The sequence below is a fragment of the Penaeus japonicus genome, unplaced genomic scaffold (genome assembly GCF_977035675.1).
Source record: "Penaeus japonicus unplaced genomic scaffold, GWHDUDI00000001_assembly GWHDUDI00000025, whole genome shotgun sequence".
Taxonomy (NCBI): Eukaryota; Metazoa; Arthropoda; class Malacostraca; order Decapoda; family Penaeidae; genus Penaeus; species Penaeus japonicus.
This window is the reverse complement of record NW_028234427.1, coordinates 28,997,100-29,022,082: the sequence shown is the minus strand read 5'-3', so window position 1 is coordinate 29,022,082 and position 24,983 is coordinate 28,997,100. Positions and strand designations below refer to the sequence as shown.

Below are 24,983 nucleotides of genomic sequence, written 5' to 3'. Positions count from 1 at the left end.
ATGTATGTATGTATGTATATATATATATATATATATATATATAAATATATATATATATATATATATAAATATATATACATATATATGCATATATATATGTATATATATGTGTGTACGCGCACTCGCGTACACACACACAAAGATATGTATGCCTACCATCCTTGGCGACGGGTTCCCTTTCATCTCGGCACATATGTATCCTTCCATCGGTCAAGATACGCCTCGTCACGTCAGCCCGCCATTCGCCCTGTATCTAAACACACATTACTCTTCGCACTCCCCCGCCGCCTCCTGCCGCTCGCTATTCAACTGCACTTGTCATTTCTCAACGGGCGTCGCCAACCTTCCTCTCTTTCTCCTTCGCCAGCCTGATTGGGACCAGTCTTTCGTATCTGCTTGGTACCCGGCGATACGAGGCGGAGGTCAAGGCGAAAAAAACGTGATGCACGTAGAAGCGAGGTCGTTGGTGGTCGTGCGCGTGGGAGGAGGCGAATAGGGGGATAAGAGAGGGGAGGGGGGGAGAGGGGGAGTCGGGCTGCGTGACGACCACGTGTAGTGCGGTATCATGTTTACACTCATCAGCTGAGACCACGCCATGACTGTCGTTTCTACATCATCCTTAAATAGTCGTGCTAAAACGCATTCCGAGGCACCGCGTGGGATTCCCTTATGCAGAGGACACTAGAGAAGAAATAAAAGCGAAGAGGAGCGAAGGAATACGGATCCCGAGCAACAATGCAAAGACAAGGCGACAATGTTCCTTAGCTGTGCGACCCCGGATGCGAGGGTCAAAGGCGGTGCAGGGTTCGTGGAGTTGCAAGCAGCAGCGAGGGAGGGAGGGCAGTCGGGCGAGTGAGCAAAGCCTTCCATTCCATGTCCCGCGGGATGTAGAAGTCATGCAAGCACGCGGACAAGCGAACGGCGAGACGCAACTCATTACCATGCAGGTGTACGTCATCCGGTGGCCGATGCAGTCATCAGCCTGCGCGGCTCTTGGCGTGATGGTCCGACGCGTACAGCCGCCGACTCAAGTCCCACCACAACCACTCCAGAAACTTGTGTGGAATCGCTCTATCTGAGCAACCAAATAGATTTTTTCTGCTGGTCTAGTCATGGAGCAGGACTGTGTTCGTGACTACACAGAGGTGTCAGCAGAGAAAAAGTGCAAGAGTTGTCCTTTGACAGTGGCCCAACTCGTGCAGTGTTGGGCTCTCAAGGTCACACGCCTGTGTAAGGCCAGTCCCCTCCTCCTCTGCCTTCTTATGTGCCTCTCCCCCGCCGCCTGCACGAAAGATACTCTGTCCTATGGACACAAAACCTTACAGATCTCTGAAACTCAAGTTTGTGACACTGCAATTGATGTCACGCTATTTTCATAAAAAACGTTAGGAAACGCTCGGATATAATGCACTTCTACAGATACAAGACAAGTCCAAATCATCTTTGGCCAAGAAAGCTTATTCCAAATTGTACAAAAAAAACATCGATTTTGAATCGAATTGAAATAGCTCGCGATACCCACAAGCACCCGCAGAATGAAACTGAAAGCGACCAGGCCTGCAAACCTCCTTGGCTCTGCCAGCCGTGTGTCAAAGACTGCGCTTGGGAGATGCGTCACGTGGGAGGCTCAGAGACGTGCAAGGGTTGGCTTAGTTATACTCAGGTGGGGGGAAAGCACTTGGCAATACACACTGATGTATGATTTAGCTACACTTGATACATACTATCAATCGCGAATAAGTCCAGGTTGAATAAATACCTTAAAGCTTATCATCTTTAAAATGCTTCACAGGATTAATTGCGCAAACGCCACTGTCATCGTCCGAGTTCGTGGGTCAAGCAACGAAGAGAGCGTAGCAACAATGCAAAGATATCTCCGGAAGTGTTGCTTTCATATGCACCTCGCGTTCTTAACGAGACATGGAAGAGAAACTGTGTATATGTATGTATGTATGTATGTATGTCTGTATGTGTGTGTGTGTGTGTGTGTGTGTGTGTGTGTGTGTGTGTGTGTGTGTGTGTGTGAGAGAGAGAGAGAGAGAGAGAGAGAGAGAGAGAGAGAGAGAAGAGGAGGAGAGAGAGAGAAAGAGAAAGAGAGAGAGAGAAAGAGAGAGAGAGAGAGAGAGAGAGAGAGAGAGAGAGAGAGAGAGAGAGAGAGAGAGAGAGAGAGAGAGAGAGAGTGTGTGTGTGTGTGTGTGTGTGTGTGTGTGTGTGTGTGTGTGTGTGTGTGTGTGTGTGTATGTGTGTGTATGTGAGTGTATGTGAGTGAGTGAGTGTGTGTCTTTGTTTGAGAGAGTCAGTGAATGAGAGAGATAGATAGATAGATAGATAGAGAGAGAGAGAGAATGAGAGAGAGAGAGAATGAGAGAGAGAGAGAGAGAGAGAAAGAGAGAGAGAGAGAGAGAGAGAGAGAGAGAGAGAGAGAGAGAGAGAGAGAGAGAGAGAGAGAGAGAGAGAGAGGGGGGGGAGGGGTTGCAATGCAACTAACATGCTATACCACAACGACATTGCGTCGTTCCCAATCCATTATTTACTAGCCTCGACCACGACAGGTCGTTGAATTAGGATGTACTTAATGCCGTTGTCATAATCAGCAATACCCTCTTGTATCAAACTAGTTTTTATCCTCCAACGTTGCATGATAATTGTAATGAAATATAACAACTTTGCAACCATAACTATGCCATTCAAAAGATATTATATATTAAACACATGTAAACGTTTGTGTGTATGTATTAGCAATTGTGTTTATATGTCTATATATATGTATATATTTATAAACATGCACAAGTGTGTGCATGAACGTTACTCAATGCAAACAAAAACATACAACCTTCATTAATTACAGCATATTTCACAAGAGTCACGCACACAAGATTACATTGCACTGACACATCCACTTAACGAAACGCTAAATACAAAATCTCAAAACATGATGATGTCAACCATCCCAGTGTAACACGAAACCAAACCTCCTTTAGCCATCAACACTGTTTACGAAGTATTTATATTTCATCGACTTTCTCTAATTAAATGCGGTCAACATATTAGTTAATGACATATTTGACTTGAAGTATTGATCAGAGACAAATTTAGTACAACTCCATTTCGATTTTCTGACACTTTAACGAGAGCAGCAATGAAAGTGAAGTTTACACCACGTTAAAAAAAAGTTCCACACACTTGTCTTCTGACTTGGTCGTACTTTTCCTCGATTTGGCGAAACTCTGGACTCGTGAGGGGTAAAACTTCCGACGTCTGGCACAAACCACGACTGCCAAAAGGACATGACACTGACCCTGCATCAGAAAGAGTTTTACAGCAACAAATAAAGTTCTTGAAGGGCTGTCTCGCCGCGGCCGAAACGGAGGGAGAACTTCGGTGTCGCGGCGAGCTTCACAACTTTTCAAAAACATTCGGGCATTTCGTTAGGTTTCGCGGTTTCCCTGGACTTGTGGGTGCGCCTCTAGCCGCTCGTGTCATAGCGAGAGTACTTCGGGATCACTTACCGGAGGAGATGAGGCGTGGAGGACGAGGGTCTCTTACGAAAATCCTTCAGCGAAGAGAATACACAACCTCACGCTGCGAATGCAAGCTCTCGACTGACCGATCAGCGCACCAGCGAGTATAAGCGCGTTGGTCGCTCTATAAGGAAAATGAAACAAAACATAAGAGCATCGCCAATGGTGAAGCTTTAGATTCGAATGGCGAGTTGAACACCTTAAGTTATTCCTCTTTGGATACCAGCACCTCCATTGAGACGAAACTTCGGATCTTTATTTCCCCAAATGTAAATACAGAATCTATCCTGTCAACATGTCAAGGGAGGAGTGAATTGACCGACCGAAGGATACAGGCGAAGGGAGAGGGTAAATATTAATATCCCATCCAGCAAATTGTCCATCGGTGTCCGGGCAGAAGTAGCGAGATTCGAGATCAAGAGTGCGTCTGCGCCCGCGTCCAGAAGTGCAGAAGAGTCCTGCGAGGAAGGCGTGAGTGCGGCCACAGCAGCTCCTTCTCGCCCGTGTCTCGCTCTCCATATCTTGGCAGCTCGGCCTTGTCGGGTCTTGACAGGTAAAGATTCTCCTTCACAAGGATTTTGCGTTTATTGCAGTGACGAGTTATGTAAAAACAGGTGAAGAGGTTGTCACTAGGCTACCGGTATCGGAGTTGTATTTTTACCTGGTTAGCAGTGACAGTGTGACCAATTTAGATTAACCTGTCATGAGCGGGGTTAACATGCTGATTACTCATAATTGAGGAATGATACAGTCAGAAGTGAATTTGATATGATAGAAGAGGAAGTGCAGTGTATTCGCCATGAGGTAGAAGTCCTTTATATAACTGGAGTTTGTGTAGAAGGACCAATTTAGACTCAGCTGTAAGAAGAGATTAAATGTTGCTTACTCTTAAAATTGATTAATGAATGGGTTGTGGTAGAATGGTTCCTTATTTTGATGAGGTTATCACTGACTATATGGCTGACTGGCAGTCACATGACCATTGTTGTTTTCTTCTAATGAGAGAAGGATTCTTGTATTGCAAGGGGAAAAATAAATCAATAAATTTGTAAGATAGCCAAATAGTAAAATTGAGTGTGCATGGTCAAAAGTACATGGAATGGATAGATTGATGAATGCTAAGACAGTTTCATTTATGAATTATCTATTACAAATTATAGATATGAAGTTAATTAAAACTATAAAAATAACCAGATGATAATGGTTTTAAGCAATCACAACATCCTCTGCTTTGCATACATGCAAAAAGCCAAGAGACATCTACCACATATATTCCAGCAAGATAGAGCTTAGACAGATACCTTATTTTAAGGTCGCTTGCCAGGTAGGTCAACAATTTCAATCTAAGATCAACAATTTCTCTAATCATTGAGAAAATTTCAATAGTGGCATGTGGATTCTACATTTCAAATTCCTGAAGCAATTAAACCACTAATCGTTATTTTTTTTTTAATGTAACAATACCTATGATTTGTTGTTAATATTTAATCCAATGCTCCCGGGTTTTTATTGTGGTGCGCTAGCTGTTGCTGCATGATTGATATCATGATTTTTTTTCACCACTGTCTTTGATTCTGGACACACAGATTACTGTTTTTCAATAAAAGCACAAAAAAGGTTTAGGCTGATTTTGGAAGGCTTTAACTTAACCCTATGATGACTGTGTGTCACACCCGTGTGACACGGTTAAATGCCCGATGACGGGGCGACACACCAGTGTGACGTTCCCGATGCAATATTGCATAGGCCCGGTGTAGGGGGTTTCTACTTATCGCCGGGCCTGTCGGGATTGGGCTAAGAACTAGTGCCATCAGAGCTATAAAAGTTATATATATAAGTTATATATAATGCATAGAGCAGAGAACAGTTAGTGATGTACATAGCCTTGCTATAGAGGGAAATTATGGGATGGTACCATGAACAAGAAAAAGAAAGTTAAAGAAGCAAAAGTAAATTAGCAGTTGACAATTTGGAAATGTTCGTATTTGTTTTTACCAGAAGGTACGAGCTGTCAGATGCATATTATTTTACATCAACAATCCTCCCTACATGGAGTGCTTGAGAGGATTATGTAATTCAGAACTTAAGGGGAGGTATAGTTACTCCAGTGTTTTTTGTTTTTATTTTTAGTATTTCAGAAGCATTTTCTTAGCATTTTGAAAGAAAATATATTAACATTGTGGCTTAAACTATTGTCATATTTCTAAATATAGAGTATTCATCTGGTGTGGGGGTGCAATTGTCATTGTGTGTAAAGTGCCTTCTGGAATTGGAGACTGGTTTTGCCGCGGCATGAATAAATGCCATTTGACATCAACAGGTTCAGTAATTTGTAAGGGTCCATGTTTTCTATCACTAACAGTGCATGTAGCAGTGCCAGTGACTTTCCTGATATTCAATACATATTTTTAGAAATATTCAAATGTAAATTCTTACAATTTGTCAGACGATATAACTAATGATACAAATGTGCTTCATAAGAATTATAATATAAGAAGATATGATATCAATTCTATAAGAAACTGAAGGAGACTCAGTTAAGAATCAGATAAGGATAAGCTAGAGTTGTGGAACTGATGCTTTGCCAGGCTTATATGCACTGAGGTGAGCTCGCCTGTGTCAGTGCATGCTTACTTTTGAGAGAGTGAGCCAATGAGTGTTGACTTGGTCTGAGCTTGGTCATTACCCACCATGATGCCCAGCCACAACAATGACCGCCAGGTGACAGTTGAAATTCTCGATCCTGAACAGGGCTCAATCTGCCGACCACGGGGATGTGATACTGTACCAATCAGACAGCTATTGGGATATTGGGCAGTGTATATATATGACAAGATTACAAAAAAATAATAGATTATTGGTCATTAAAGCATGTTATTATTATTATTATAATAAATGTTTATTTTTTGTTTTTTGTTTTTACAGATCGCTTTATATGTTTATGATATACAAAATATCTTTTCTTCAATATTTCAGTCACGAAAACAAGATGTTGCGCTCTTTGTACGCCTACAAGGGAACTCACGCACGCACACTTGGATTCCAAGTGGGCGACAAGTTCATGGAGATTGGTCCTTCAAGAGACCCCAATTGGCTGCATGTGATAAATGAACGAGGTGCTGTTGGTTACGTACCCAAGAATTATATATCTGCGGATGAGGTAAAAGATGGAAAGGCTGTTTTCTATATATAAATGTGTGTATATATATATATATATTTTTTTTTTTATTATTATTTACTTTTTTTGAGAGAGAGAGAGAGAGAGAGAGAGAGAGAGAGAGAGAGAGAGAGAGAGAGAGAGAGAGAGAGAGAGAGAGAGAGAGAGAGAGAGAGAGAGAGAGAGAGAGAGAGAGAGAGAGAGAGAGAGAGAGAGAGAGAGAGAGAGAGAGAGAGAGAGAGAGAGAGAGAGAGAGAGAGAGAGAGAGAGAGAGAGCTCTTGATTGAGTTATATACTTTATATAATCAATGGGGTTTGGAGCATTTTTAGTAAATTTGTTGAATCAGGTGAGTAGAACAATACCTCTTTTTCTTTTTTCTTTTTTTCTTTTTTCTTTTAGAATTTAGATTATATTTTTAAAATATGCTTATAGTAATAACACAGTATTTAGTTGCCCTTGCTAGCTATATTATTTGTAGCTTTTGGGATAAGTTTGTCTTCTTTTCGTTCTTTTGTGGTTCTTGCATTTTGTGTAGGCTTTTATGAATTATTAGCTGAAGAAATACTTTGGCATTTATATTCTGACTGTGATCTCTTTATTTCTGTAAAGAAAAATTGCTTGCTTATTTATTTATTTTATCTTTTCAGTTTCCAGGTCTGAATAACTTGTAGTCATATGCTTGGTTCTAACATTCTGGGTATGGCTTCATCAGAAAAATTATTTTTTAACTCGCATTTATGGGTTTACATTTTGTGTCTTTTTCCGTTTAACTCATTTTTTTTCTTTCTTTTCTTTACCGTCATCCTGTATTCTCTCAACTCCCGTCCCAAGCAGGCCCTTGCAGCAGGGCAACCATGCCCCCAAGAAGGCTCTGCAGAGGATCCGGAGGTAATAAGGGATGAGAAAATGTAGTTTATCATGATGCTTTTTTTCTGAATATGTACTGTTATTGGTGCTTGAATACCTTTGGTAACTTTTAGTTAATATTTCATTGGTTACATCTTATTTAGAATGTTTATGATGTGACAGATGATTATGGTAATTTGATAACAATGATACACATGTGATTGTTGTGTTATTGATTATGCCTTGCATTCAGAAATAATGCATACCTTTTTTTCAATATTAAATACATAATGCATGTAAGAAACTCCTGATGCAAATTATAAATATGTTTGTTGTGATATTCAACATCCAAAAGAATTATACAAAAGGTATATATTCTCAAATGCCATTTTATCAAGTGATAAGCATATTTCTTGCCACTTATGAATCCATTATTAGTATCTAATATTTTTAAGGTTATTGGTAATTTTAAAGCATGCTGAAAAAAACTTGAATACTAACATTAACATCATTCACATTCTATAAATGTTCACTAAGTAAAAGACAAGACTACCATAATATTTTTGGTAAAGTTTTATTTAAAGCTACTTCACCTTCATCATTTATTTCAATTATTAATTCTATCATATTCCTGTGGCATGACTGATACCTTAACATTCACTTGCATTTTTTTTTTTTTTTTTTAACTTTGCCATAATATTGCTTGCAAACTTTTTACTCTTTCATTTTTATTTTTAAAGGTAAGAAAATATTTTTTTCTCATAAACACTATAAGATGGAAGACAATTAGATGATTCTTATTGCTATTATTTATTTTCAGGCTCCACCCATTGACATACTAGAGTTCATTGATGGATGCATTGAAGCTATACATTTAAATGCAAGTGAACGAGGAGGCAACTACACGCGCGGGGAGCACGATGCCCTCCTTAAGCTTGTGGAATTGCGGCAGGATTGGTACAGCAAGTGTCCTCCATCCTCGCATCCCACTAAACGTCCTGCCCCTCCACCACCACAAGTGAGTGCATCTCATTGACAGGAGAAGTTCAAAAGGAATATACACTTTCAAAATTTCTGTAAGCCAGAACTGTTTAAGGTATCAGCACTTATGACTAACAGTTGAAGAGACTGTCTTCAAGTTGCATACAGAAACCGTAATCATAAATCTGTGTTTTTCAAATTCTTGATTGGCACACATTAACATGTCTTCTTCAACAGAATTATGCCATGTGACTGTTAGTGGCAATAATGATCATTTACAAGAGGGTATGCATACTAGATTTAGTCATACTTAGAGAATGATTGTAATATTTTCAAGCATTGTCCCTTTTTTGTGTGGACTGAATTAGAATTGATGAAAGGGATTATTTAGTGCGATTATAAGTCCTTTAGGTGTTAAAGATATTCTTTGCTGAACCATGCAGCATGAGTGTTCATTTCTTATATAGTTTTGGCTTTATAAAGTTTGGAACTGTATGTTATGCAATACTCCTGTTTGTTTTTTTTTTGTTTTTTTTATTAATTTATTTATATATTTATTAGCTTTGTGAACATTAAAGACTGTTTCTATAATATAGTTGTTTGTTAAGATATGGAAGTGTTATACAATGCTAAAGATCCTCTACTAGCACTGTGCATAGTAGGCCTTTTTTATCTAAAAGAAATTTGAAAAACAATTGCAGCGCACAACATCACAGCTCAGTGTGGATAGTGTTGGCAGCCTACCATCCCCTTGTCTCCCGGGAACTCCGCGCAGCCCTTCAATATCGGCAAGTGGATCATCAGTTAGCCTCGGGCCCCCACCCAAGGAAGCAACACCAACAGAATCTACTGTTGAAACCACAACCAGCTTCATGGCACGAGGAGAATCTCTTGGTACTGAAGTCCATGCTTTTTTGTGGTATTTTTTTCATGTCTTCATTTACTGGATATAAATTGGTAGTTTGGTGTATTGGTATGGATGATTTCACTGCTTCTGTATTGTATCTTTTGCTAAATTTACCTATTTTTATATGCTCTTTGTTGTTTTATCCAGTCACAGTGTCAGAGTTTTCCATCAGACTTGTACTAATTAGAAAGGAATTTTATGTGTAAGTACAGTTTTATTCATTGTAAGTTATTTCCACACCTACTTCCAAGTGGATATTTCAGCAATGTTTCAGATATAGATTATTTTGAATTCTTCTTTTTTAGTCTTCTAATCATGCAGATGAGCATAGATGTACAAATGAAAATGAACAGATAATATATTGTAAGGAAAGGTTGGGACAGGCCATTCTTACAGCAGGAAATTGTTCATAACTAAGGAAAGGCAGACAGGTGATTTTTCTAATTGTCTGTATTCATTTTAGACACTTATTGAACCAATATTAGAGAAGTTAACAATGTTGTCAACCTGTGTTTGTAGTTCGAGATGAGAGCAGTGGAAGCAGTGAAGGCCATGACACCAGTATAGGCTATGAATCTGAAATGAGAAGTGATGTAGATTCGGTGGTCCAGACAAGCATCAAGTAAGTCTTTTTTTATGTTCTTGAATTTTCCTTTGTTAATTTGGACATATATATATATATATATATATATATATATATATATATATATATATATATATATATACATATACATATACATATACACATACATATACATATACATATACATATACATATACATATACATATACATATACATATACATATACATATACATATACATATACATATACATATATGTATACATATACATATACATATACATATACATATATATGTATATATGTATATATGTATATATGTATATATGTATATATATATATATATATATATATATATATATATATATATATATATATATATATATATATAAGAAAATAAGGTAATTATTTATCTTAAAGACAAGGAGGCTTAAATAAATACTTTTACCTGACTTACTTTCAGGTCACTTGTATCTCAAGTGCCAAAAGAATATCTTCGAACATTGGTTGAAGAAGTACGCAGCAGCACTAGTATAAGCTACACTACTAGTCATCAGGTACATATGCCTTATCTTTCATTATAATTAAGGAATTTTCTCTTTTTCAGGGAGTGGTTATGGGATGATTTTATAAAAGGGATTTTTGAAAATTTTGACCTTCATGTCATAGAGAATTAGACTTTTGTTCATTTTTACTTGTACAGATTTCATATAGCAAAAAGTTATTTCCATGTAGTGCATAATAGTCTCTGTTAACCATCGTCTGGTTGCGAAAAGTTTTGATTTTCAGTTTGTGCTGTATATCATGAAAATCATTCTCTCCTTCAAGAAGTAATAAACAGTATACTAATTAAACCTCACTAGTCTGACATTCACTGGTCAGGCAGTTTTAGTGTTTCGGGGCAGTAATTTCAATCTAGCTGTCATTTTTCATGACCCTTCAAGGCCAACCGTGACATCACTGCCCCATGAGGTTTATGTCTGCCACAGCTGATTATGATCATATGGAATAAGGAAAGAGAAAGTGTAGAAAAGAGGAAATATGGCTATGGATGTCTCCATACTTGCAATAACTTTGATTGTTTTTCTTCTAGTGGATAGATTTTCAATGCAGGATTATGTTGAAAAATATATTATTATGTTGAAAAATAGTTTGCAGGCAAACTAGATATTATTATGTACTTTGAGTTTGTTATTTCAAGATTAGATATAAATGTGTAATGTGTCCTTTATATAAGGATGAATATATATCATGTCAGTAGATCCATTATTTTTTGTCAGGTTCTATTGATATTTAATTGATTAAAGATAATTTTATATTAAAAAAAAATATTATTGGGGAAATGGGTATCATCTTTGGACTTGGGTGGCATTAGTTATCATATTTTTCAGTTATTATTATTTTGATATCACACTTTTAGGTAACAAACATTTTGCATTGCATTATTTAGATATTGCTTTTGCTTTTATGTGTTTTATTTCATGGTTTCATAACATTTCCATAGTGTACTAATTCCCATTTCTGTTCATTTAGTTTATTTAAACTTTTTCTCATTCATATTACCCCCACAAAATTATCCAAACTGGTCAGGCTCATTTTGAAAGGCAGATCACACTTGAGTGTCAGAACTCACCTATGTGAGTGCCACTTTTTCACGTATAAGAGCTTTATTCCCAAGGACAAGAGGTCAAAGGCACCCGCAAGAACAACTCAGCACCGTACGACCCTCAGTTATCTGTCTACACAAAGGGTAAAAAGAAAAAGGGAAACAATATTGCCAGAGTGTGAAAAATATGGCATGAAGAGCTTTCAATTTTTTGCAGGTCACCTTCCATCCCTTCCTCTACTATAGTGGTGCGAGAGTGATTATTAAATCTCGGAAATAAGTATTATAGTTAATCTATATCTGTCATATGTGTATTAAGCTCTGATTATAAGAATAAGAGCTTACAGTAATTATCATGAATACTAGTTTGTGTTTAAAAAAAATGCTATGAGTATTAAATAATCATAGAAAAATTACTTCGAGAAACCAATCTAAAGGTTCTCACTGCATCCATGATAAACCTGTCTAAAGCAGTTGCCAAGGTTGAGATATTTATTCAGTCAAATTATCCTTTTATTTATAATTTCTTTTAGTCATAAACATTTTCAAAGGACAAAATTGTTTGTGTTGAACCCCTGTTTTCATTGAGACTAATGCATGCATAGGTTTTTGCTTAAATTTATAACCTTGGATTTTTATTTGAAACTAACATCCATATTATGCTTGAAGTTGCTGTTGCTTTTTTTTTTAAGACATATTTTCAAAAATTTAATTTTAGGATTTAAAATGAATACAGGTTTTTGCTTTTCCAGGGAAGGAAAATTCAGCTCTAGTGAGATTTTGTCAACATATCTGGTTGTTTTAAATATATACTAATGTATGTGTCATGCTTTTAGTAGAATATCAAACTCTGAACAAGAATACAGAAACAAGAATAGACCAGAAAAGGAAAGAAATTATATGGGATTACTATGCTAGTTATAAAAGTTATTAAAAGAAATTGTATATATATCTTTGAGTAGTAGCGAACGAAAATTGACGAAACATTTCAACCTACAGGTAGTTGAAGTTGTGCTGAACTCATTAGCTACAGCATTACCTGTTCTTCAGCCACTGTGCTTACACATTCTTTCAAGTAAAGGAGGTTAGTTACTGATTGAATTTGAGGAAGACTTTGTATATTTGATTTTTTTCATGAAATATGTTTTCTGTGGTTCCAGTATTTACTATCACATCATGAAGTTTCACCATACATACACATTGTACATAGTTATGTTTGTGTATACACACATTATTTGTATTTGTACATATACATTTTTCTTGACTTCATAAAAAAAAGATATATAACCTCTATGTCACCCCTTAGAATAGAGTGGGTGAAAATTGTTCACAGAGGTTGAGTGTAGCCTCGCACCCATGGAAATCTTTTGGTGGGAAGATGTGTGCGTTTGCTATACTGCTAATGGGAGTAGAATTAGGCAGATATACCCCCTGTTGTGAGTTGGTTTAGAAGGGGATAAAGTGATATGTAGAAAAGGTAAAAAATAAGGTTGAAGTCATTGTGAATTACCAGATCAAGTGGACGGAGGTGTCGATAAGTGGCAGCAGAGTTCAGATGGCCGACGTCTTGTGGAACTTCTGGAAAAGCTGCGAGAATGCAAGGATGACGAGCAGCAGCGTTCATGGGCATTGCATGAAGATGAGCATACCATCACCACTCATTTGTCCGACCTCCTAGATTTGCTGGTGAGTTTAGTAGAATATGGTCTCGGAGGAGGAATATTAGATGTATTGAAATAGAGCATGTAAGTCAGATTGTTTGAAAAGCAAAAAAATCAAGCCATAACAGAATTTCCAATGACACAAAAAAGCATGAAATAACAGATGATATTTATTATATTCAGTGATTACTTGACAAAAATTTATTCAAGATTTTCACGACTTTGTCGTCAGAAGAGTTTCGACCTACAAAAAATAGTTTTTAGGTTTAGTTTATTTAATATTTTAAAAATTTCAAAGCCAGATAGGACCATTTAAGGGTATTTGAAGTATAGATCATCCTGCTTTTCAGATGAACCTGTGTGAATACATTTAGTATTACTAACCAAAACAAAGGTGTGACAGACATTAACAGTAAGAAGATTTATATGATAGCTGTGAGACTCTAAGGCATAATGAAATTGAGCACTGTGCTTTTCAGAATACTGGAGACCTAATGGTGTGTCGAAGTGTTTTATCTCTGGATGATTTTAGACCTCTGTTGACTCTTGTGCAGTACTACCAGATGGAAACACGTTGGCCACTTCGGAAACTCCTGCTGCAGGTAAGCATATCTATGGAATGTACATAAGTAGTTGTGCTTGTGATATTTTGCTATCCCAGACTGGGTCAGCTGTTCACTCATGCTTTTAACAGTTGCATATGCTATGTTTTTGGCAAGGAGAATTTCTGTGTCTGACATCTTCACTAAGGTTGGTGCATTAGATCAAGTTTTTATCTTGTTAGAAGTTCTAATGGTGAAGTGTGTTGGGGAAAATAACATTTAGATTTGTTGTAGTTAGATGGGATTTGGCGTTTTTTTATATACATTGTGTTATTAATATGTGTTGTGATATAGTTTTTGTTAAAGGTTTATAATTTTTGTCCAATTTGTCAATTGTTTTTAATAGTTCTCTCTTCTGTGAAGGGTCTGAGTATTAAGTGCTTTTGCTGGGCAGTTGTGGTGACAGATTTTAAATACATTGCACTATATGCTTTCAGGTCTTTGGTGCTGTATGTCAGATGTCGGCAGCAAATATTTCTTATCTCTCTGCTTCAGTGTTCCCAGTTGAACTTACAAGGTTAGCAGTTGTTGCAGTAGTTCATTCTAAGAGAGATACTGGTAAAAATGTCTGTCTTCTGTCCTTCTTCATGAATTTTCACATTGGCTCAACTTTACATGTTCTGGATGTTCCACTTTATTTGTCTATATTCTTTAGTCATGTTTGTTGGAGTTGTTAATACCTGTACTCTTCAGCAACTATGTATTAATCTTTTTTCTTAAGGAAATTGTTATTTTTTATATTATTATTTAAAGTGAAAATGATAACAGATACATAATGGCTGTATAGATTAAAAATCATGGCTTTATATGGTACAGTGTAACAGTAAATTAGTTTTTTTTTTGTATGAGAAAACCCAGGAACATGAGGGTTAGAATATTCATTCTCAAACAATTTTATTTGAAAATTATTTTATAAGCTGGAAGTAACATATTGCACAGAAGGATATTTATTTTATTTTTTTGTGATGGCAGAGAACTGTTAGACAGCACATACGACCAAGAACGGCTGAGATATACTTCCCTAGTGCTGGGGATGGTGCTGTGTATGGGGGATACTCTACCTTACCCTCATTTCTGTAAGAACAACAAACAAGCCTTTACGTTCTTTCTTTCTTTTTTTCTTTCTTTTGTTGTCAATGTTGTAGGATTTATTTTTTTATGCTCTTTCTAAAATTTTCATTGAAGCACATATAGAAAGTAAAGTACATAACCATGTAGTAGTGATATATCTTTCTTATTTAATAGTAGTATATAGTGTCCTTCTGTCTGACGCAGGTGTAATGAATGAAAACTTCATGAACGTACTACTCGATGGCATAGAACAGTACCATGAGGACCCAGACACTGAACAGTTGGCTGAGTTGTACTTAGCCATAGTCTTAGCCTTCAATCTGCAGTACACAACGCTCCCACCATCTGCAGCCAACCCGCCAAAATCTTGTGAGACTGCTGATGGGGACAGTGAGGACAAGAGCCAGTCCAATGGAGATGTTGAGGGCAATAAGGAATCTTCGAAAACTGCGATGGGCGCCGATTCTGAAAATATAATTATCAAGTTGTTATCGAAGAGAGAAAATACAAAATACTTCACAGAAAAGCTTCTGCTTCTTTTCAATAGGGAAGGTTTGTGTGACAGACTTGGCTTCATATTTTTTCTTTATTCATCAATTCATTGGTCTCTCAGTTGAAATTGTGTATTTTAACCCACTCACGACGGGGGCATTCCAGCCTTGCATGTTACAATGCCGGGGCTCTCGAACGCATAGGCCTAAATCAGTTAACCCATTCACGCCGGTTGACGTGATAGCACGTATTGTGGTTTTCGCGTCAGACGCCCTGGACGAGCTATGAGGGGAAGCCGCGCACTTGGGTAGAGCGAGCGGGCAACCCAGGCTCGCAGCTTGTGCGCCCGAGAATCTTGAGGCGTTAGGCTTATGCGTTCGAGAACCCCGGTATTGTGACCGCGCAAAGCCAGAATGGCCCCAGCGTGAATGAGTTAAATAAACGGCGACGTGTGGCGTCACCCAGCGAACGGGCTTAGAATGCGCGGTACCGTAGTGTACCACCCGTCCAGAGAGGGTTAACATGCTTATGAATATACAAAAATAGAATGACAGATGACATCATATCACATCATGGCTTTTTTGGCACACTTTCAAAATACCCCAGCTTTATGTCCAGGTGGAGCCAAAACCGCACTGTTATTATCGTGTTAAGCATAAATCAAATCTAGGTATAAGTCATTTCTATTGATATTTTAACTGTATTGTATCCCTGTTTTGTCTCTTCAGAGGATCCGTTAGCCATGTTCGACCATGAGCCTCGACCGCCTCACTCGGTGCTGAAGATGATGAGAGATATGTATTCTACGAGGGCTACTGCTTCAATCTTCTACACTAATGATGAATGTGTAGTGTGTGATATTATCATAAGACAGTTGTCAGATCTTCCTGCTGATGACAAGGTGACTATGATTCAAATTTTTACTTCTTTGGTTCTTTACGATCCCTTGTTGTTTTCTTCATTTACGTGAGGACTTTGGTTGGATGAGAGGCCTAAGTCAACAAATGAGCTTTTCTTGTTATAAGGTATAGGTCCTTTTTTTAAATCATGAAAGTCATAGATGTGGGAATACAAGTGTGAAATTTCACTTTTTAGATTTTAATTTGAAATAACTGAAACAATCATGAAAGGAAAATGGCTGACCACATGGGTTTTTTCGAATAGTAAATGTTTTTTAAATGTTATGTTCTTTGCACAACCTTCAGGAAACAGTTACATTATTTTCTTGTGTTTATGATGATGGCTGTTTGTTTATGTATCAATATTTTTATATTGAGGGAGATATGTGAGTGAGAATAGTTATGCCTTCAACCTGAATGGATCAATCTAAAAAAAATTGGCTCTTCTTAGTGCCATGCATATTTATTATAGAAATGGGAGGAAGAAAAAGAAAAAAGTGAATATCAAATTAATATATATATGACTTCTGATAAAGTGGGCCTGTCATATTCCTTTTTCTGTTTCAGCGTCGAAGCGAATACTTACACCTAATGGAAGGAGTCATAGTAGCAGGGAGATGGACAGAACACCAGCACAGACGTAAAGAATTGTGCTCTAGCTGTGCCAATATACTTGCTGAGGAGGAACCAGCAGCATTAGATGATCAGAAGCTTATCAAATCCCTCATGGAAAGTCAGCAGTTTTTTTTTCACGTCTGAGTGATGTGAGTACATATGACAACTTGATTGGAAGTGTCTCATAAATGTATTCAGAGACAGTTATCAGCTTTTGCTGCTTTTTTTTCTTTGATTTCTTTATTTTGCTTTTTTCTCTGTTATTTTAAGAATTCAAGTAGGTTGGATGAGTATTTTAACCACTAAAAAAGTATTTTGATTGTAACTTTGTCAGGCAAAATAGTATACCAAGCTTTATTTTTTGTATTCAACAAAGAAAAATCTTCCATGAGAAATTATGTGCCAACTGTAGGATCCTGTACACTGCTTGATCTATCCTAGGGCTGAATAAGCATTAGTTTACAATATGATAGCCCAGTGAGTTTTGTGAAGCTGTCAGTGGGAGGTCACAGGAAGAGAGCGAGTTGCTAGGTTTGAAAACATAAGCCATAGAAAATTAGTCAAATAATGAATGTCATAGCCTATTATTATTGCTATTATTATTATTGTTATCATTATCAGTAGTGTTGTTATTGTTGATATCATAATTATTATAACCACTCGTACTATTGTACATAACAAAAAAATTCTCAAAAGATTTTGAGAAAAGCCCAGTCACCTAGCAAAGGGTTATTTTACATATACTTGTTTTTTCTCTTGCGGAATGGGCTCACAAGGCTTCTTTTCACATGCATTAGTTCATCCTTGACAAGGGTGCATATGATATGTGATGATGTTTTTTGTTATGGTCTATAGAAAATTTATTTTGTATTTAGTAAAGAAGATACACAGTTCATAGATGAATGGGAAATCAATTTATTCTGTAGTGATAGAATTTTATTTGATTTGAATAATTTGAGACCAAGGATGATTATTTTGACTTGGTAGAATATTTTTCTTTTATAGTTTCATTAAATGGGCATTATGTAAGAGTACTTTATACCATTTGTCATGTGGGCAGCTTCACTAGAAATACTTAAACTGTAACCCGTAAGGCTTCCGCAGAGGGTGTTTTACAAGGATATTGTCAGGTGCAGAGTCACTTGAGCAGGGAAATACTCCTGCAAAAGTCGTTTCATGATGTAATGGCAGCATTATACATTCATTAATCAAAGAACAGGAGGAAGATAAAGTGATGGAGTATAATGTCAGAATAGCTTTAGTTAACAACTGAAATCAGGTTTTGATTTGTGGACTTTGATGTCATACTTTTTTTTTTATTAGGTTATAAAAAATTGAATTATGAGCAATGAAAGGCAGTGCAATTCACCCAAAACTCTGATGGATGATCAAGTGCCATTTATTTTTTTCTTTAACCCTATGACGACGGTGCGTCACACTCGTGTGACACAGCCAAACTCCCGATGCCGGGGCGTCATGCCAGTGTGACGATTTCAATGCAATATTGCAATCGCCCGGCATAGGGGTCTTCGCGTAGCGAGTGCCCCGTCGGGAAAGGGTTAATACTGTAATATAACTATTTTTATTTTCTTTCTATTTGGATTCTATTGATAGATAAAGGTTTTATGGCATGCGACATACAGTAAACTTTCTTTACAAGTTCGTCATTTTTGCTTGCATTGCCTGAAGATGTTACGTTGTTTTATGAACTGTGTATTGTATTGATTTTAAGTTATCCCTGAGTTTTTAATAATTCAGAAAAGTGCCATCATTTACAACTAAAGCTTTAACATGATTTAAAAAAAAAAAAAAAACAGACAATATATTTAGAAGTAAGAAAATATGAATTAGTGCCTTTTATTATCAACAATTGTCAACAGCTAATAAAGTCAGAAGCTGTATAGATTAACTCCAAAACTATTTTTGAAAGATCTAAAGGTAAGAATCACTTGCCAATCTCCTGCTCAGTGGCAGTGTTCAAAATGTCTTCAAAAGCTGTATCTGACAATCAGGTATTTGGGGATTGCTTTTGGATATCCTTTTCTCCCTTATCAGAAAATATAAGAGGTATATAGTGTTAGCAACCAAGCCTTCCTCCTTAGCACATAAATGTATTTTAATGTTTTGTTTATTTACTTCTTTTTTTAAGTTGAAGTATTGTTACCAAGTTTTCACAGGAAAGGGTAGTATATGCAGGGTTTATTTGAGTTCAGTATTTTATTTTTATATTTGTGTTACTATTATTATTTTATATTTTACTCATTCCTTTCTTTAAGGCTAATGCACGTGGTTAACAGACTTGGTAGTTACATTTGTGGCAGTAAGGTGGTTTTTTTTTCTCAGTATGAAAAAAGACAAGGCTGGTTGTGCATGTTCTCATTCTTTTGTGAATTATAAAGTGGTATGGTATGATTTTTTTCTAGGGAATTTCTATCAGGGCTTTTTTTCCATTAAGCTGAAAAAAAAAGAGTTAAGAAAAAGAGTCACAAAATTTTTAAGTTGCAAATCCAAGTCTGTACTTTAAATAAAAGAAAAAATAACAGAAGGATACACATAAGAAAAAAATATTCTGCATTACTATAGTTCCTCTGTTAGTAAATGTTATGTAAATGCAGATTTCATTGAATAGGCAACTGTATAGATTTTAATCCAGTTAATCCAGTCAAACATCTGTACTTAAAAATGATAATAAAAACATGAAAAGGAAAATAAAAGCTAAAAGATGGATTTAATTCATGACAGTGGCATTATAATGAATAAGAATCAGGAGGCAAGTTTGGTGGGGTCTCATGACCTGTGTTTGGTTATTATTGTTGTTATTACTAATTTTAAGAGTTCCCTTTGTTAGGCACCATAATTATCTCTCTTTTGTATCATATTTAAATAACTAACCTATTTTATGATAGTCATATATATATGTGAATTTTTTACATTTAATTTAGGAAGTTATGCATGTTTAAAGAAAAGACAATTCTAATTTCTCTCTAGTTCTGCATTTTGAGTTCTAGAATAAAGTGTAAGTTACCAGTTTGAAAAGCAGTTTGTGTTTAATTTGGCAAATAGTGAATCTCCGGACAGTTTGTTCATATTTATCAAGAGACCTTGGGGAACAGAAATTGTTGTTAGTCAAATGTTAATATAGTGTTTGTTGATTTAACCTGTGTACATATATCATGCATGCAATGTTATTGGTTTGATATTATTAAACTTAATTATATTATCTATATTGAATATATTTTAAGATATTAGTATTACTGATGAAAAAACATCATTGAAAGTAGCAGCAGTTGCACAAATCTTATTGTTCTACATAATGATAATGTTTTTCTCTTTTTCCTGATCTGTTTTATTTATACGCATGTGTACATTCTTGCATACAAAAGTGCATGAGTATGCATGAGGGTAAACTTTTTTTTGTGTGCATGTGAGGGATTACTAGTATGGAATTTCCTGATGAATACACAAAAAAAAAGAATATAAGATATTATAAGATCTTATATCAAAGATGCTTTATAGGGCAGCTTGTTTATCAGTGTACATTGCCACGTCAAGAAAATCCCATAGATTCCTGCCAAAGAAAAGGAAAAAGAATTGAAAAGCAGTAAAGTCCTATTTGCAGATGGTCATTAAACATTGAGAAAAGGGTTGTAAAGAAATTGTTATGTATTTGAAGAATTCCTCTGAAATGTCCATCAACCAATACACCGTCCTAACTTGTATTACAGTTTAGCTGATTTCATGTTGCTTTCAAGGTGAGGAGTTTTGTAGAAACTTGAAGGAAATGTTTGCCTCAACAAAGTCCAAAGGCAAGTCAAACATTTTATAGTGACTTTGCTTGAGTTTTTTGATTACGCAACAGAACATACTTGTTCTAGATTTTTTTTCTAGTTTATGATTATATTAAAAACTATGTTATTGATATTGACTCTCAGATTTATTTTTGTCCAGTGTAATTTAAACATATGAACTTCATGGCTACATTTTCAAATCAAAAGCTATTTCATACACTAAAGGTGAGACAGTTTTCATTGGTTTGATCTAACGCAGAGATGCATAAAGATATACCATGACTTGCTGGTCTTGGACACATTTTTGTACTCGATAATATCAAAAGAAGAACTGATTTGTTAACATTACATTTGTATAAGTTGCAATATGTAAGAGATTTGTTAACTCATATTCTGTGACTAAAAGAATATATTTTCTTAAGAACAGGACTTTCTTTATATTTCTTGATGATTTGGCAGTTTTTAAGAAATAAATTTTTGGGCTTTAGATATATGTGCATAAACCTTATTCACATATTACACATATACAGTTATACATTCATAACATGTATAAACTTATTAATTTATGCATGTGTTTCTATAGAGACATATAAATTTAGACATATAAACATACATGCACACATGTACATGTACTTTTACACACACACACACACACATACATACATACATATATACTTTTACACAAAAAAACACATAAAATATTTTTTGTGATTATCATATTGCAGTATGTGGTTTCACCAGATTTCGCAGTTTATTGTTATTTCAAAAATATACATCATGGATCAGATTAATAAATAAGTCATAATTTCATTACAAAAGAATATCTTGATTTACAGTTTCACGTTAGCTTACGGAGAGATCCGTATATTAGTGTGTGGGAGTTTGTGCTTGTGTTTTTAGGGACCTAGCACTTCACTAATCATACCTTTGCACTAGCAAACCTTTAATACTGAGACTCTTACATTCACTCACACGCACGCACGCACGCACGCACGCGTGCGCACACACACACACACACACACACACACACACACACACACACACACACACACACACACACACACACACACACACACACACACACACACACACACACACACACACACACACACACACACACACACACACACACACTCACACACACACACACACACACACACACACACACACATATTTATATGAATGCATGCATGTATCACCCCCCCCCCCCTCCCATACACATACATACACACAATTACAATTTTAGATATCTTCTCCCCAAGAATCTGATTAGACCTGCACAAAATTGTTAGCTAAGTATTTGATATTATGTACTATATTACATTTTGAATATCATTTGTTATGCATGCTCAGTAAATTATCCACAAGAGGTAAGAAAGTCTTTATGTACAAATATTGATATTATAGATACTGTGGTTGCATCATCATCTTGTCCTCAAACCTTTTTGTTTTAGAGAAGCAAAGAAGGGATTTTGAAATATGCACAATTTAGAGATTTATTATTAGTTTTTTGCCATGGCCTTTAGGTTCTAAATCATTAACAGATGTTTGTAATTCAATAAGCTGATGATTTTGATGGAATATTGCTTTCTTGCATGTGATTCACATTTGCTAAGTTATTGCATGAACTTCTGCCATGGAGTGTCTGAAAGGGAGAGACAGTGTAAATTAGGAAAGGGGGAATAAAGTAATAAGTGACTACTAAAGTAGATGATAGGTGGAGAACATTAAAATGAAACCAGTGCACCTGTGAGAAGAGAGAGAGAGAGAGAGAGAGAGAGAGAGAGAGAGAGAGAGAGAGAGAGAGAGAGAGAGAGAGAGAGAGAGAGAGAGAGAGAGAGAGAGAGAGAGAGAGAGAGAGAGAGAGAGAGAGAGAGAGAGAGAGAGAGAGAGAGAGAGAGAGAGAGAGAGAGAGAAGAGAGAGAGAGAGAGAGAGAGAGGAGAGAGAGAGAGAGAGAGAGAGAGAGAGAGAGAGAGAGACAGAGAGAGAGAGAGAGAGAGAGAGAGAGAGACAGAGAGACAGAGAGAGAGAGAGACAGAGAGACAGAGAGACAGAGAGACAGAGAGACAGAGAGACAGAGAGACAGAGAGACAGAGAGACAGAGAGACAGAGAGACAGAGAGACAGAGACAGAGAGAGAGAGAAAGAGGAGAAAAAAAAAATGAAATGTGTAATGACTTAGTAGCTACACATAAAGATTTACAAAGAAAAAAAATTGCACCACAGTAGTACCACGGGTTTCATATCTATACTACATCTCCTCTAAATTAATTTAACCTCAAATTACTGAGAATACATGATGAACTTCCCTTTATACAGCATCAGAAATTATTCTTTTTAATTACACAGTATAATTCAACGACCTGAAAGAATATTTGTCCTAGGTTGGAGAAAAAAACTACAACTTGAAATCTTCAGCTTTGTCTTCATTCATATGATGTTGGGATAAGTTAAAGCTTATATAAATTGAACAGTGTTTGGCATTATATAAGAAAACATGCCAAATGACTGCTTGGCATGAATCTAAGTTAGATCTTTATCTCACAAATGATATTTGATATCTATAGTATTGAATGTCTTTTTTTTGTGTATGTGTAGGAGCAAATAGTAATATAACATGTTGAATTTTGGGTATTGACCCATTGACGATAGGGATCAGATCAGATTTGTTTTATGAATACATTTTAGATAAAGATAGTTCCACAAGCAACCAGTCACTAAGGAGTTGATTAATAGGCCTACCTGATTGTATCTGTTTGTCCCTTTCCCTGAATTTTTGGGAAATGAGTTTTAATTTCTATTACTATTTTATTGCTACTTATGCTATCATTACTATTATTACTTCAGTAATGACAGTGATAAGAAATGAGAAGACTCTTGCAGAAATGTAAGGAATGAAGTACACAGGTTAGGTTAGGAAGGTCTACTAATTGACTCTTTTGTGTCGGACCCCTTTTGGAGGTATCTGTGTGTAAAAATATTATTGATAAAACAAAACCACACTGAGCAGTTATGTATACACGCACTCCCATCATTGATGGGTTAACCCTCTCTGGATGGGTGGTACACTATGGTACCGCTCATTCAAGGGCCCGTTTGCCGGGTGGCACCATATGGTGCCAGTCATTTAATTGATTTAGGCCTAAGCGTTCGAGAGCCCCGGCATTGTAACATGCAAGGCTGGAATGCCCCCATCGTGAGTGGGTTAATGTACTCATTTACAAAAGCTGTCATCAGAGTTTCTAATACCAGTCTTTACCCTTTTTTCATTCTGATATTATTATGCAGCTTTAGTGATTATTAGTATATTCATGTTGGCACTTTTCGTGAGGTACATATTCTCGGTACACAATTGTCAAAAAAGGGGATTTTTATACATACAGTGTAAGCAGTACAATCAATAGCCCAATGACTTCATACAATCAGAATAAAGCACAAAGAAATTCCATAAATTTCCAAAGCTTAATGCTAGACCATATGCTAAACTACTGACACTTGGTCTCATTTTCTATCAAAATACTGTACAAAGGACTACAGTATAAGCACATAAACATCTTATGGTCTTTGTCTCAGGGCAAGTTCATGTTGTGATTAAGGATATGTGTAATGATTTCTGGTGTCTCAGTGTTTGCAATTGAGCCCATTGAGACACTGTAGATGCAGTGCTTGGTGATACAGTGAGTAATATCAGCTATTTTGTAGTTCTTCCTCTGATGTGTTAGTGTCTTATGATAGGTATACTGTTATCAACTGTTATCCTAATGTATTTTTGAATCTCTTATGAATCATAATTCTTCACATATATTTTGATGGTAAGAATCAAGGTAAATTGTCTGTAAAAAAAATAAAATCAGGCAATGATATGAAAATGATTATAGTTTTTATATAGCTGTAAGGTGAATCTAAAGAAATGAAAAGATCAGGCATTTAAAGTGGTAATGATTTATATTCCTTCAGGTAATGGATTAGGTGCCAGATTTCAATTATAGGATAATGCACTTAATTCTGATATGTATTTGCATTTTTCCCCTCAGATAAATTGAGAATACATTTTTCATTTATTTTGCCTTCTGAATTCGTAAGTAGTAAGACTTTAGGGAAATAGAAAAACATACCTCTTATATATAAAAACTAAACCACATAATTCTTGTTGTTTTAATTCAGGAATTGATAAATCAACATTTAGGTAATAGATATGACATAAGTGTCTTGATATAGATAAGTTTGAGATGGAAATGGTTAACGTTTATAAAC

General features: G+C 36.1%; 1 protein-coding gene and 1 long non-coding RNA gene across 7 annotated transcripts in view; one reads left to right on the top strand and one right to left on the bottom strand.

The window, feature by feature from the left end:
* LOC122252422 (uncharacterized) overlaps nucleotides 1-3,612 on the bottom strand; it is a 79,342-nt gene extending 75,730 nt beyond the window's left edge. Inside the window, exon 1 of the long non-coding RNA XR_006223149.2 lies at nucleotides 3,510-3,612. This is a non-coding gene — a long non-coding RNA (uncharacterized LOC122252422). The remainder of the gene's footprint in view (nucleotides 1-3,509) is intronic.
* A 184-nt stretch (nucleotides 3,613-3,796) lies between these two features.
* Nucleotides 3,797-18,788, top strand: LOC122252421 (NCK-interacting protein with SH3 domain). 6 transcript variants are annotated; one of them, XM_043014916.2, is made up of 16 exons: nucleotides 3,799-4,074; nucleotides 6,498-6,681; nucleotides 7,511-7,567; nucleotides 8,346-8,543; nucleotides 9,208-9,400; nucleotides 9,933-10,035; nucleotides 10,459-10,552; nucleotides 11,674-11,745; nucleotides 12,601-12,685; nucleotides 13,115-13,287; nucleotides 13,742-13,864; nucleotides 14,302-14,381; nucleotides 14,837-14,940; nucleotides 15,140-15,487; nucleotides 16,156-16,328; nucleotides 16,894-18,788. In XM_043014916.2, the coding sequence occupies exons 2-16, from the start codon at nucleotides 6,511-6,513 to the stop codon at nucleotides 17,083-17,085; spliced, it is 2,166 nt and encodes a 721-aa protein (XP_042870850.1). In that variant the 5' UTR covers nucleotides 3,799-4,074; nucleotides 6,498-6,510; the 3' UTR covers nucleotides 17,086-18,788. The 6 variants fall into 6 exon arrangements, with proteins under 6 accessions (XP_086407691.1, XP_042870850.1, XP_042870854.1 ...); XM_043014917.2 differs by having other exon boundaries at nucleotides 3,942-4,074; nucleotides 7,514-7,567; XM_086551565.1 differs by lacking the exon at nucleotides 11,674-11,745 and having other exon boundaries at nucleotides 3,797-4,074; nucleotides 7,514-7,567.
* The last annotated feature ends 6,195 nt before the right edge of the window (nucleotides 18,789-24,983 follow it).